The sequence below is a fragment of the Phoenix dactylifera genome, unplaced genomic scaffold (assembly GCF_009389715.1).
Source record: "Phoenix dactylifera cultivar Barhee BC4 unplaced genomic scaffold, palm_55x_up_171113_PBpolish2nd_filt_p 000299F, whole genome shotgun sequence".
NCBI lineage: Eukaryota > Viridiplantae > Streptophyta > Magnoliopsida > Arecales > Arecaceae > Phoenix > Phoenix dactylifera.
Window position 1 is genome coordinate 387,536 of NW_024067776.1, and position 15,320 is coordinate 402,855.

General features: G+C 35.3%; 1 protein-coding gene across 1 annotated transcript; it reads left to right on the forward strand.

The window, feature by feature from the left end:
- The first annotated feature begins 3,922 nt into the window (after positions 1-3,922).
- On the forward strand, positions 3,923-14,985 carry LOC103714021 (nucleobase-ascorbate transporter 1-like). The gene is made up of 14 exons (XM_008801127.3): positions 3,923-4,246; positions 8,071-8,168; positions 8,288-8,464; positions 8,608-8,708; positions 8,793-8,868; positions 8,964-9,023; positions 9,172-9,359; positions 9,441-9,537; positions 9,608-9,694; positions 12,378-12,436; positions 12,706-12,797; positions 12,886-12,963; positions 13,040-13,200; positions 14,448-14,985. The coding sequence occupies exons 1-14, from the start codon at positions 4,171-4,173 to the stop codon at positions 14,658-14,660; spliced, it is 1,563 nt and encodes a 520-aa protein (XP_008799349.1). The 5' UTR covers positions 3,923-4,170; the 3' UTR covers positions 14,661-14,985.
- The last annotated feature ends 335 nt before the right edge of the window (positions 14,986-15,320 follow it).

Genomic DNA, 15,320 nt, shown 5'->3' on the forward strand with positions numbered 1-15,320 from the left:
AAGACGACATCGACATAGGCACCATCGAAAGGATGTTGAGAATGTCAAATCAATGAAGTGGGTCGCCGTCGACGGCGGTGGATGGAGGTGAGAGAGGAATAACCTGAGTTAGAGTGTGGACCAAGAAAGGGAGTTGCACGAAGCATTCATATTTAAAGATGCCCTTTCTTTTTAATTTTAATTTATGTACCTGCCACTCGATACTTTCCCTTCAGAACCGGCTACAGCCAGCCCGTCCTTAACACGGTCATTCCCATCGTCCATAAACAAATGAACGGTCAGTATTAACCGGAAAAAGGGATGGTACGGATTTCGTGGGAGTACCTTAGCAAAGTCCTTGTCGTCCGACCTTTGATTTTTCTAAGTATGTGTTTGTTTTGATGGGGAAGTAATGACCGGGTAATGGCCGTTAAACAAAGTACCAATTGACTAATTGTAGCTATACCTGATCGGCAGTTATAACGGCAGTTGCAGCGTGGCGGCCATTGCTAGGTTGCAGCTGCGGGTTATTCCGGGCCCTGTAATTCTGTTGGAAATGGTCTCATGCAGGGTTTTTTTTAATATTTTTTTTAATATTTTTATGGTTGTTAACTTGTTATGCTTCCGGATGATAAAAAAATCTATTTATTCTATTAAAAAGGTATAGAATCTGCTCTTCCATCCCTCTCATGCACATACGGTGTATAAGTTACCGTTGCATCAAAAAAAAAAAAAAAAAAAGCTATTTGTTGCAGTGGAGCAGAGGAAAGACTATGGTCAATTACTTTTATTAATCTAAAATCTAATTGCAAAAATTTTTTTGTATGAATGTTCTTCTAAAAATTCAAATTTGCTTGAATACCTTCTTAAAATTTATATTTATTTATGTATCCTCATAAAACATCGTTTTTATACAAATGCCCATAATATAACGATTCTTCTAATACCATCAATAAGAACCATATTTATTTTAATTAAAAATAAAATAAAATTTTGAAATTATTTTTTTGTCCTCTATCGCGATCGTCTTTTTTTTTTTGCACAACTATCCATTAAGGATAATTCAATTATTTTAATTTGACACCGTTAATTTTTTAACGACGTTAGATGGTGCGGATACATATATAAAAAAGATATAATAGTAAAATAAGTATTTTATGAGGGTATATATGTAAATATAAATTTAAGAGAATATTCATGTAAAATTTGATATTTAGAAAAATATTCATGTAAAAAATTTAATTGGAAATGGTTTCTACTGTAACCTTGGACAAGCTCCTTAATTTTATCCTCCATTGCTCTCCAAGGTGGAAGGGAAAAAAGCTGGTTCGATGGAGCCTAGAGAGGAAAAGCTGAAAAAGATGATGGAAGAATTAGATGCTTCCAAACATCCCTTCCACCCCATCAATTGTTCTTTTCTTGCAAGTGAGACTCTTCGTGGAATTTCGCGGCAATGCTCTCGAGAATCCACCAATATACGTGGGTGCGGAACCCAAAGTGAATCGCACGTGCGCAGCACGCTCCAAACTCGCACGTCTTAAATCGGCCAAAATGCCCTTCCGATCCAAAAAGCCTTTGCATCCCTCTTATCTTTTTTTATAGAACAGCTGTTCCAGTGGAGCAATGGAAGTTACCTTGTGACGATGCCCAATGTGGCATATACGAGCCATTATTTGAGAGTTTTCATTACTTAGAAAATGCAGTGTTATTTCTTGTTGTTAAAAAATGGTAATCTTGTGTCATGTATGAGTGGATATTACCAACACGCCCATCCAAAGATAATAGAATATTAACCTACAATGATTTTATGAAATAATATATAGCATTATTTCAATGGTTAAATGGTTGCCATTACAAAAATTCTTTTGATAGGGAATTGTAGATGATTATATATTAGCTTTAGTCCTACATAGAATAATTAGTGGAAAGTATATAAATCAATGTAGATGATTGGACCCCAAATTTAATCGCTTGAAGTTTTAAATTGAATTGGGTCCCGACGTGTATACAAAGCCTTCTTTTGGTTAGACTTAAACTCTCTATTTCATTCAAACAAAGTTAAATTAGATTCAATTTGTATATAAAAATTTTAAATTTATAAATAGGAGATTAAAACAAGTTTTTAATCCAAAACTTTTGATCGATTTTCGATATCCTACGCTCTTCTTCTTAAATCCATATAGAATCTTTTGATTGACACCCTTTTATTGCTTTTAGCTTTATTGGAAACACCATTTGAATTTATTACCAAAAAATTTAGGATATATATCTCATTGAAATATTATTTTAAAAATATAAATAGGAGATTATGACCATCTATTGTTATTTTTAAGCTGTAGATGGTAATGTGCCAGTTGTATTTATTTTCATATGTATGACACGTGACTTGCACTAATAATAACAAAAAATAAAAATTATGTCCAATTCATTTAGACATGGAAGTTCAAACTTTTTCTAAGGACCTATTTTTTGGATAATAAAAAATTTAGCCGAATATATACAATTTTCGAGGTTAGTATTTTTTAAACAATATTTAGATAAAAAATAATTTATCTATATTTTTTTTATATATTGAAAAATGACTCTGAAATCTATTATCCATGTTCTTTTGTATTACTATATTTTGGATAAGTTGCTAAGATCTATTCATATTTTTCATATCTTTTATTGTATAAATATTATCGTATATGATAATATAATATAACATAATAGAATATAACATATTATTATAAAAATATGTTCTATTATGATAATAACATATTATATGATAATAATATTATATTATGTTATTTTAGATTATATTATATGTTATATTATATCATATCATATTATATATAGTATAATATATAATACAATATAGATTATATATATTATTATATTATAATATATTATAATATAGTATATATAATAGAATATAATATACATATTATAATATAATACATATTATTATTATATATTATTTGATAATATAATAATGTAAAATATAATTATTATATTATTATAGAGTTGGGGGTATTTTAGGAATAAAATAAAAAATATTTTTTGGGCTAACCAAAAATGACCCTTTTTTTGATGTAAAGCAAGATTTAGACCGCCTTGATTTTATTGATAAGTTGTTGGGAAAATCACTTATCCACCTTCTGTGTGGATAAAACTGTTTATCCATTTTATGAGTAAATACTATATGTGGAAAGTTAACTTATCCATCTAGAGAAGTATAAAAACATATGTAAATCTTATTTTGTTGGAACAAAAGCACCCCCAAGTAGACTAACAGCCAATCAAAGCCAAATACTTCAAAAGGTGAGTTTGAAGCACCAAAGAACAGATAGAAAGCTGTAAAAGAGAAATGAATGCATATAATTTGCTAAACAAGAGCCAAGCAAGTTAATAATTATCTCTTGATAAGTTATAATTTTTTGGTTCTAGGATGAATCTGATAGTTTTCAAATTGAATTTGGCACCTGAATGAAAGCCGATACGTATCACACATAACATGCAATGCATTCAACAGGATCTATCTATCTATTTCCACTATAGGCAAAATAAAAAGGCAATGGTCACGTATATTATGTTTTTTCCTTTTTAAAAAAAGTACTACTATACGTTCCAACGGTGTTACCTGCAACCTGAGATTGGACCAATGTGGCAGAGAAAGGAAAATTTAAATTAAAGGAAAGAAAATACTTGTCTCTCTCTCAGTTACGGCGGTGGGTGGCGAAGGCAGCTAACGCGAGCAATCCACGTTAAATGCAATTTATAACCCCCTCCCCATCGCAATAATGTTACCCGCAAAACCACTGCGGATGAGGAAAGTGAACGCGAAGGGGGAAAGTTGCGATAGTGGGACGAGTTATACGGCGGTGGGACCGCGTGGCGGTTTCGATATTTAAGGGAGCAGGCCAAGGGCAGTTCCGTCACCCAGTCCGTTTCAATTAAAATTTCCAGAAAAGCGGCGTCTTCCACTGGGGGCTTCACTGAGGGCCTTCTCTCCACCCCTGCTGCACTCTCGCGTGGCCGCTCTCTCTCTCTATCCCCTCCTTCCTCCCTTTTCTTCACTCTCTTTGGCCATCCTCTTTTTCTCTTCTGTCACCGTCCAACCCCCTTCCTCTCTCTCGCTGTGTCTCCCGTTTATTTTGTTGCGGTGGTGGTGGTGGTGGCGGCGGCGGCGGCGGTGGTGGTGCTGGAGTAATGGCGGACATTAGCCATCCACCAATGGAGCAGCTCCAAGACCTGGAGTACTGCATAGACTCCAACCCTCCATGGAGTAAGAGTCCTGCATGATCTCTCCTTTTTCACTTCGTACTTCCATTCTTTTGAAGCATCATTTTGGTTTTGATGTATAAATGATTGGGAAATAAGAATGCTTCTATAGGACTCGAGGTTGTTGTGTATTGAGTTGCTTTTTATTTTATAAATTTGAGCCCTAACTCACAAGAAAAAGAAAAAGAAAGGTCTACTCTCTCTCTCTCTCTCTCTCTCTCTCTCTCTCTCTCTCTTAGGTTGACGCTTGAAAATTATTTTGTTTTTTTTTTTGAAAAAATGCTAGTTTTTGGATTCTGGGTTGGGTACTTGGGTGTGATTGTTGATCGATTGATCTCCTCTTGTATGTTGGGGATTTTGTCCTTTTGTGAGGATGCCGCATGGCAGGTCTCTTGAATTTATCTTGTCTTTTTGTGCTATCCGTTTCATTGCCATTTTTGTGGCTAGACTGATCAATGTGATCCAAGTTATTACGCTTTTGGAGGGAAAACTCGAAAAGCCTCTCAATTTTTTTTCCTCCCCCTTCTTTGGTTAGCTTTGCATGGAGAATGGACAAGTTTTGTCTTCAGCCTATGTAGGGTCCGTTATATAACCAAGGAGGCACTTTCAACATTGGAGCCTTGGGAAGGTAGGAAGTCAAAATTTAGGCACATTGCTTGGCCGATTTGAGTTGTTCGTTTGGTTTGGGAACATTTTTCTTTTAAAGTTTAAATAATTTGTTATTCCAAATTTTTTTCTATTAACTTTTAGCAAGACTTGTACATTTAACCTAAAAAAATATTGCATGAACTATTTTGCTTTAGGTAGCGACTATTTCTCAGGGGCAAAAAGCCAACATATGAGTGAAAAGATAATTCAACCTTGTGGACAACGAATGGGGCATAAAAAATGAAAATAAGGAGCTATATCTTCCCTTTGAGATATTCCTTATAGGAAACCATCAACTTTCTACTTGCATTTGTATTTTACTTTTCAAGTTCTTTGATGTTAACTTTTTTTTCCTTTATTCTTTTTTATTGTTTCATACGAAATGTTGTTCAATAGACTATTTGATTGAGAAGGGCTTTATCACTTCCAATCCAATTATACCTTATTATTTTGCATCATGTGTTTTGAACATTTTAAAAATAAATCATTTCATTATTATCTATTTTTTTTGATAATAAACATATAATGCTCAATCTAAAATATGAAAATGTTCATTTTTTTTACCTCTTGGATAATTCACTATTTATGTAATACAATATTAAAATTTCATAAGAAAACAAAAAGTAGTAACAAACTTCGTTCAACATAGCTATTAGCATTGAAATATTCATGATGATATTTTTAGCTCTTATTAAGATTTAATGCAGAGCTCGTTTAATTGGTCTATTACAAGAATCTGACTTTATATCCAATCCTAGTAGAACTGTTTGGTTCATTTATTGCTAAAAGCCAATGAAACCTTGAGACTTTATCTTTTGTTCAGCTCACGTATAATACTTATTTTATTTGTATGGTAGTTATCTAAACTTTTGAATGAAGCTTTGCTATGCTCTTGGGTTATATTTGAAGGTCTCCTATTGTGAGAATCCGTGCAGAAGTTTGTTTAGTCCCACGTCGACTATGCGATGAGAAGATGTTGGTTACTTATTAGCCAAGAAACGCAAACTGCACCCTCCCGCTAGTCCTTTTGGGTGAGGTTCATCTTGTTAAAAATGATATCAGATTGGATCTGGCCCATGGTCCGTATGGACCAAGGGACACTGCAACATGGGCCCATTTGGATTTTCCACCGGCTGATCGTAGTGTTGATGCTTGGATTTGTAGTACTTGTGATTGACTTTAAATGGCTTTGGACCCTTAACCTGATGAGAACATCAGAGTTTAAATGAGAGGAGAGTATGTGAGGGCCCACGGAGGTGCGTGTTATTCCCACATTGGCTATGTAATTGAAAGATCTTGGATGCTTATATAGGGTCAATGAATTCAAATAATACCTTCGAGCTAGCCTTTTCGGGTGAGGTTTTCGATTGTTACACCTATAGCCACGACAAATGATGTGACAATTGCTCTATTTTTCTTTTTGAAATTGAGGATTTGGCGAACTTTCAGAGTGTTCTAGTTATCCATAAATATTGAACTCCTTCAAAGTTGGAAACTTGTAGCCTGATTTTGCACCATCACTATCATCTTGTAGTCGTGCTCCATAGAAAAACAACTTGTAAAATGTCTCTTCCTTCTCAAGCTTTTCAACTTTCTTATAATTTTGTTCAGAAACTTTTCTAGACCAACACTAATTGGAATTTTAGATGCTATGTTTAAACTTGAATAAGAGAAATTGCTAACTTCCCGTGGACCATTTATCTAGATGTAAATAAAGTTAGTCTTATTTCTAATAGAGATTTGAAGGTCAAGCTTTGATATAAACCACATCCTAACTCTCAAAACAAATTTAGGTTATGACAAAAGATATGGATTTTTGCTCCTGATCCGAAAAAGTCAAACCTACGTTCAATTTTAGTTTTTTAAACCGTTTGGTAAAAATAGTGACCTCGCTTTTTTTTTCTTCCAGGAAGTTGATCTCTCTTTCCCTCACCAAATATTTAAGCAATGTGCATACCTTGTCTCCTTTGTTCATTCATTCTCTCTCTCTCTCTCTCTCATTCTGCTTCGGGGTATGGCTGCTATTAGTGCTTATTGATCCAGTGTCTCATAGCTTAACAAGGATATGATATATTTTTCAAAATTTCTTGGATCCTAAGAGGTCTGAAGAAAGAAATGTTATGTTGTCTTTTTTTGGGGGACCGGGTATTGGTGGGAGTTTGGGTGGATTGTATAGGTGGCACTTAGAAGGAGAATATTCTACTAGATTTGTGATTTATCTAAATCTTGTGGAGCTTGATCGAGAAAGCTTGACACTTGATGATGTTTATAAGATGATGTAAATGTTTATGGCAACCCATTACACTTGAGCTTCGCCAATGGATTTTCATTGAGGCTGCCTTTTGGTTTGAGATTTAGAATAAAAGGAATAGGGAGAGCTATTCCTTTTCGACTGGTAATTCCTGTTTTGTTTGGCCGAAATTTCTTGTTCATGGCTGGAATACCTCCAGGGTTGAGGATATTTTTGCCCATGTAAGAAAAGGGTGCAAGAATAACACAGGACCTTAGTATAGGAAAAATTCGATTCTGGCCCATCTTGGAATGGTTATTCTATGTACAAGCAGCTTTGACTAGCATACATATTCCTCCCTTATTCCTGATTTCAAAAATCTGTTTCACAAGAATAAAGGCATTTCCAAGCTTGCTTTGTGCTTTATCCTCAAACTAAATGCAGCCTAAAAGACAGGTATCCTTAGTAAATTTTGCATGCATTTGCTAGCAGTTTGTGATATGCAACTTGTTACTTAGGAGCAATAGCACAAGAATGTGGTTATCCCTTCTTACTAGATTTTCCTCTCCAATGTAAAATGCCTCGGTGATTGGTGAGACCTACCAACTAGACCTTAACGATGTGCCACGTAAAATATAAGTTTTGCAAAATCAGTTGAAAATGAAATTGTCCTCTTATATCTTGCTTTGCAAGTTCGGTTCTTGTCAGTGCATTTGTAAGCTTTCCCTTTGTACCATGTTTTATCCCTACACACTACTGTCGGTACATTATCAATGTTTCATAGCTTAACCTATATGTTTATGTCTATTGCACTAACAAATTAATTATATGAAAATGTGAAGTAGCATATTTTGTTTTTGCTTGCATGTAAATGGCAACCAATTTACATTTTCTGATTCTTGTTTAGGCCTATCATTATTTTTATGAGATGGGTTGTATTTCTCCTGCAGTTGAAACTATTTTGCTGGCTTTTCAAAACTACATCTTGATGCTTGGCACTACTGTGATGATTCCTTCAATTCTTGTTCCTCTAATGGGGGGAAGTGATGTAAGTCCAAAAATTCAATTGAATTATGAAATTTATTTGTTTTATTATTACGCACTTCCAACCTACTCTCGTTGTCTTATTGATACCTTTTATCATGTTCTCTTAATTATCCAACATAGGGTGACAAGATTCGGGTCATACAAACTTCATTATTTGTGTCTGGCATCAACACCCTTTTGCAAGCGTTGTTTGGAACACGTTTGCCAGCTGTTGTGGGTGGTTCTTTTGCTTATATTATACCAATCCTTTATATAATACGTGACTCAGCACTGCAACGAATTCCTGATCCACATGAAGTGAGTTCATATAATTTGGTTTAAAATCTTGATCCAACATGACTGTTTATTTTGCTTCTTTAACATTGTATTCATTAGTATTTAGTTATCATAAAGATGGGAATGATAAGATAAAGACTTCCATCCATCAAACCAACTTGCAGAGATTCCTACAAACCATGCGAGCTATTCAAGGAGCACTTATCATAGCATCAAGTTTACAAATAATAGTTGGCTACAGCCAGTTGTGGGGTATCTTTTCAAGGTATTCTTGTTATCATTTATTGAGATTATAACTGCACTACATATTATTTATGTGCCGTTTCTGTTATTATGTTTATCTCTACAGGTTCTTCAGTCCTCTTTCTATGGCACCTGTGATTGGATTAGTTGGTTTAGGGCTGTTTGAACGAGGTTTTCCTGCGGTATGCTAGTTATTTTTTGACTATTTAAACTCCTTGACAATGGTAGCAGCAGTTGTTGGGAAAGAAAAGCATGTTGATGTTGTTTGTTTCATTAGGTAGGAAACTGTGTGGAAATTGGTATACCGATGGTTCTAATGCTCATTGGGCTGTCACAGGTTCTTTTTTAATCTTCTATTAGAATGTTACTTTTTTCTTACTCTCTCTCTCTCTCTCTCTCTTTCTATGGATGTATCTATTTATCTATCTTCCCATTTCTTTTTGATGTTTCATGAGCCAAAAACTATTGTACTCTGTTATATGCAGTATTTGAAGCACTACAGGCCATTCCGGGATATTCCCATCTTTGAGCGCTTTCCAGTTCTAATCTGTGTCACAGTCATTTGGATATATTCTCTTATTCTCACAGCAGGTGGTGCGTACAATGGTAGACCCATCAGAACTCAAGATAGTTGCCGCACTGACAGAGCAAACCTCATATCATCTGCTCCTTGGTAAGTATCCACAATGCATGCTCTGCCATTTATTTGATCTTAATGAATTACACACCCTTACTTTTGACTGTTGCTACTCAGGTTCAAGTTTCCATATCCTTTGCAGTGGGGGGCACCAACATTTGATGCTGGTCATACTGTTGCCATGATGGCTGCTGTTTTAGTGTCACTTACCGAGGTATTTGTTGACGATGCTTTGTAGTCTTCTTGAAAGTGCTTTTACACTTATATTTTTCTTTAATCTTCAGTCAACTGGTGCATACATGGCTGCCTCACGCCTAGCTATTGCCACTCCTCCTCCTGCTTATATTTTGAGCCGAGGCATTGGCTGGCAGGTGAGCTGGGAACTTGTTTTAGTAAGCTGATGTTTCCATGTTGGGTTTTTTAAGTTCTATTCTTTGTAGTTGGATCCTAGATCTGTCCGACTCTCTCTTTAGATAAGAATCTGTAGTATCAGGTGAAGCTTTGTTCTTGAATTAAAACATTAAACTGAATGAGCAACACACACAGACATGCTGATCAAGATGGTTTCAATGTGAGTTGTTTGTAAGTCACAAATAAACTTCGACAAATAGTTAATAGAAAAGGAAATTTTGAGAAATTAGTTCTCAATTTGATTGGAGCAAGAACTCATAATAAACATAAGATCTTAATGCAGCTTTCATGTTTTCCATGCACTTCACTTTTGGCAGTTTAATAGCAACCTGATTTATAGAGAGGAGTTAAGCGAACAGATAAATCTCTTTATTGCTTATTTTGGCAAAGCTAGACAATGCTTACAGAGCTGCAGCATGATATTCCAGCATTCAGAAGAGGCATATTATACTTTTCTTTTCCAAAATAAAATGTGGATACCAAGAAAGACACCATTGTGAGCATGGTTTGTATTTTCATATTGGGATTTCAAAGAAAAAGCTATTATGTTGCTTGTCATTTTGAAATTAAGGGGTTCATTTTTGTTTAAAATAAATATGGAACCAACTGGGTTCAAAATAAAACTGAAATTAATACAACCGATGCTTCATAGCTGACAATGAATGCAACTGGTCACTCAATAGGTAAGCTGGATTCTGTGTGTTGCTACTGGTAGGTTACAATTTCAGTTATTTCACTTTTGACTAGATCTTGCACAACTTAAGCTAACTTAGACTAGCACTGAAGCTGAAACCCCAAACTTTACTAGTAACAGCGAGATTTATCTGTTCTATTTAATGATAGAGTAACAAAGGACACAGAGAAGCATATAACTGTGAGGTGCCTAAGGGACTTAACATTAAAAATGTTGAAGAGGGATCATTGGACTACTGTTTTCAAATTACATGAGAAACATAACTCACCCATATTAAACCTCTATGTAATGGACGATCAAGTGCTAGCATGTTTATCTATACACACGACATCATCATCTTTTTTTTTTTTGTTCATAAGCATGCGGCTAGATTGTCTGACTAAAAATTTTAAAACGTTAAGAACTCAACAGAGACTGCACAAACAGCTGATTAATAGCAATACAATAAGCGACTGTGAACCGCCTCTAGATCACCTTAAAAAAGAAAGGCCATAATTCAAGTGTGGCATATAGAGAATCCAGTGTGTACAACTCAGATAGAGTAAATGTTGCAGAGTCTGATGCTTTTGACTAAGGCTGCATCTCTATATTCCTTGGTTGAATTATTATATTCAGTCTCGGATCTAAAAGCTTCCTTGTAGATAATAGAAGCTAGTATAATTGCTCAAAATCAGTATGATTTAGTTTAAGCGACATGGAATCAAGCCACAAGGAAAATTGATGCTCTTATGGTAACTCTGTTTCTCAGTTCAAATGAGTATGTTCAAGGAAGTTTCGTAACTCGAAGAAAAGGAATCAACTATGAGAATAAAAATGAGCCAAGTGTAGACAAAAATGTTTGCAGAAAATATGGAATATCTCTAGATCCTTATTTAGGAATTATGACAATGTTGGAGACTTGGAGTCAATGTAAGTCTGATGTATGGGGACATCGGTGGTTTATCTTTGGGCATAGACATGCACAAGTGGAGGTCGAATAAAAGAGCATATTATGGTAGGGCAATTAAGTAATCATTATGATATCTGAAAAATCAGAATTGAAGTTAATAAGTTGTCTTTTTTTAATATTAAAATAGCCTTTCCTATTATGGATCATTATGTCAGAAACAACAATATATTCTTGACACAATTTCGAAGTTGGTTTCAATAACAGCTTTCCTGGTAACTAAGGCCTAGGTTGGATCAGAGCTGCAAAACCCCATATCCGCTTGGCACAGTGACATGGTCCTATGTTTGAAATATGGATCCTGACCATTCTCCCAAATGATTTGTAGATGATTGTTGTATACTTCTGTGAAAAATTTGAATCACAACTATTTGTCTCCATCAAGCTTGAAAAATAATGATGCGCAGATTAATAGGCAAGTTAGGAATGTGTCCGATGTCATACAATAAAGAGTTGCAACCCTTAGCTGGCAAGATCAGAATTATACAACATAACTGAATCATACATAAAATTTTCTTATTTAACTTGTCAGATTGCTTCTGATTTGTTCTGATCAAACATTTAGAAATTCCTGTTGCTTTAGCTTTCTTATAGTGAACCTAGGAAACTGGGCTGAAACTGGCATGAAATTTATAAGATGTCAGCACAGAAGGAATGCGAAGAAGTATATTGGTTATTGACAACACATCATGAACAAAACAAAATGCAAAAGTTTGACAAAGAAGTGAATAGATGACACAGAGACAATTCCGTGATATCATACAAGGCAATGTCAGCAGTGAAGATTATGCATTAATTTTACTTTGATGTTAGAGACATTACCCACCTAACAAGATACCAGAAATGGTTTCTATGTGGTTTTGTAGTTTTTACATGAATTATCCTGCCAAAATTTCGTAGTTAGTGCTATTTATAGATCCTTACTTGTCTGCTTAAATCTTGTAATTTTATTTGTCTCATGGTTTTGGGTTGCTGAAGTGTTATAATTGTTTGAACTATGAAGGGGATAGGTGTATTGCTCGATGGTTTATTCGGAACAGGGACAGGCTCTACTGTTTCTGTGTAAGAACTTCTGTTTCTGCTAGTGTGCGGGCAACATGCTATTATTATATACAGATCTTTATATCTGCATAAGCTTGTACGTATAAACAGTGAACACTGTGCATTGTGCAGCTCCTTTGTGTGCATGGGTCCCTTACCAGATGTCAGGTGGGATCCACCTCCAAAGGGGGTCTGTGCAGTCCACAGCATGTGTGGCTCCAATATACCTCTTATATTTATTCTAGATAACAATGGCAATGATGATGACAGCAATTGGTGTCAAATTTAAGGGAGAACGTGGGGCTTCTTGGGCTAACTCGAGTTGGCAGTCGCCGAGTTGTTCAGATATCTGCTGGATTCATGATATTTTTCTCCACCTTAGGTATATTCTTTTTCAACACTGGCAGTGTTCATGTTTTCCCGTTTGCTTGGCAAGAATAACTGTTTGATATGATATTCTGTATTTTCAGGAAAATTTGGAGCTGTTTTCGCATCAATTCCATTCCCCATTTTTGCTGCTCTATATTGTGTACTTTTTGGCCTTGTTGGTATGTCTTTCACTGTGATGGGAATAGTTGTCTCATGCTTTGTCACTCCTAATTCACTCTTTCTGGATTTCTGCAGCATCCGTTGGGATATCGTTTCTTCAGTTCACCAATATGAACTCTATGAGAAATCTCATCATAACAGGGCTCTCGCTTTTCCTTGGGATTTCTGTTCCCCAGTATTTCAATGACACTCTGGTTTCTTCTGGTCATGGCCCAGTACATACGCGTGCAGGATGGGTTAGTTTATGTATATTAATAACCTCGTATAATCTTCAAAGAATGCAATCAATCATCTGGGAACAAATAAATCAGACAGTTGACCACTTGTAGGCAATAATATAATCTAATGGTTATCGGAAATTCCAAGCCCTTTACTTAATGATCTATCTTTAGATGACGGTGAAATTTGCTACATCTTATATGGTTCTATTTGGGCATGGAATATGTCCTATTGGCGCCTAAGTAACACACTCATGCACATGCATAATAATCTATGCAAGATATGCTACAGAAACTATGTTAGGTCTTTATGTTAATTAATGTCTTCTATGTAACTGATCAGAATTTCAATAGATTTTCTTAACATTCCTGCAACCTATAAAACGCAAGATACTTTCAAAAGATACTGTTTTGATCAACCTGTCGGAATATATCTGAACTTTTTCCGTTGGATATAGGCTAAGACCTCGTGCTATCAAATTTTATACTTGTGAATCAAGTTCTAATTTTCCTTTGTCTTACTTTTTTTTTTTTCAATTTCTGTGGTATTTTGACTCATTAACTTTTCCATGACTTGTTTTATCTTTATATACAACTGGATGCAATTTACAGAAGCTGTAGCATATTCTGGTTATGGAGAATGGGCACTCCTAGCTTAATATAATTTCTTCATATTTTCAAGAATTGGAGATTGCGAACAACTTATAGTGACATATTAGCTTGTTATTTAATTTATTTTCACAAGTTACTGGTATAGATGGTAGTCAGCAGAATGTGTCTAGATTCTATGTATTTTTTCATGCCAACAGTCAGGCATAATAAAGACTTGACGATTGGTTCGTCTGCCCTTAAGGATCGTCCCTGCATATTATTCTTGTTTTAATGATTCTGATTAAATATTATAATGGTCTGAAGAAATGATCAGATATCCATGATAATTTTTTGATTGATCTATTCGTTTGATCTGTCTCCAGACCAACAAGACATGGTATGATGGGGGCACTTAAGATTTCTGTTGTATAGACAGATTTTCTTTATTGAAGCCACAAGCCACCATCAAACCATGCGTGAAGTACATTAATCATTAAATGCTCATCTATCTTGGGATCATTGATTGGATGGCTTGGATCTACGGCAATCACTTAAATTATGGTTTAGAGCATGTTTAGATTATATTCTAGTGGAGTTCCATTTCTTTGGTTACAATTGCTCTCTGTTTCTTTTCAAGAAACAAAATTACTTATTTTTCCTTTTCATGCTTGCAGTTTAATGGGTTCTTAAATACCATATTTTTGTCACCTCCAACTGTGGGGTTGATCGTCAGTGTATTTTTGGACAACACATTGGATGTTGAGAAGTCCAAAAAGGATAGAGGCATGCCATGGTGGGTAAAATTCAGAACATTCAGAGGGGACAACCGGAATGAGGAGTTCTATACACTTCCATTCAATCTCAACAGGTTCTTTCCACCCACCTAGCAAGAGCTCAGTACTGTTGGAATCTCCAAGTCCCCTCATTTTTGTGATGTAAAGATGAGCACCAGTATATTCTTCTTCAACCAAGGCAGCTCATGATCCCGGGTTTTCGGAAAGTCTCAAAGGTGCAAATGTATGTTTTGGATGTGATCTTGATTGGCTGGCATTTGCTGCCCTGTTCATCTTGCTTATGCTTCCAGCATCTCTTGTACTTGTGGTAGATCTATGAATTGTCAAAAGTATGAGCAATTAATCTATATGCTTTGTAGGTTTTTGATGTAATAAGAGATAGGATGATAACATGATTTCATTTTTAAAGTTCTTTCTTGTCACTTGTTTGTTTTTGGTAATGTGGCTGTATTGAACTTCTAGCTGTTCTGTTTAAGGAAGCACAACGGCGAAATTTTTGTATGCTATGGGTTTCCTTTGTGATAATTTGCAATCTCCCCATGCCTTGTGCTTCACTTTTTCTCCACTATCGCAAAAGGGAGAGTAGATCTGATCTTCTGCCTGAATTAGAGCTATTGGGGGTTTCTAAGATTTCTACCAAGATATTTTCCATTTATTAGAGCTATTGGGTTCCTATTAAGCAGATGGCTGTTGGGAAACATTATCTTTGATATTTATAGAAATGTTGAATAATTCTGGCTCTATTTGTAGTGC

Coding starts and splice junctions, on each gene's coding strand:
- LOC103714021 (XM_008801127.3), top strand. CDS start 4,171: ATGGCGGACATTAGCCATCCACCAATGGAGCAGCTCCAAGACCTGGAG. Junction 8,869..8,963: donor TTGAACGAGGTTTTCCTGCG/GTATGCTAGTTA, acceptor TTGTTTCATTAG/GTAGGAAACTGTGTGGAAAT. Junction 12,964..13,039: donor TGTACTTTTTGGCCTTGTTG/GTATGTCTTTCA, acceptor GGATTTCTGCAG/CATCCGTTGGGATATCGTTT.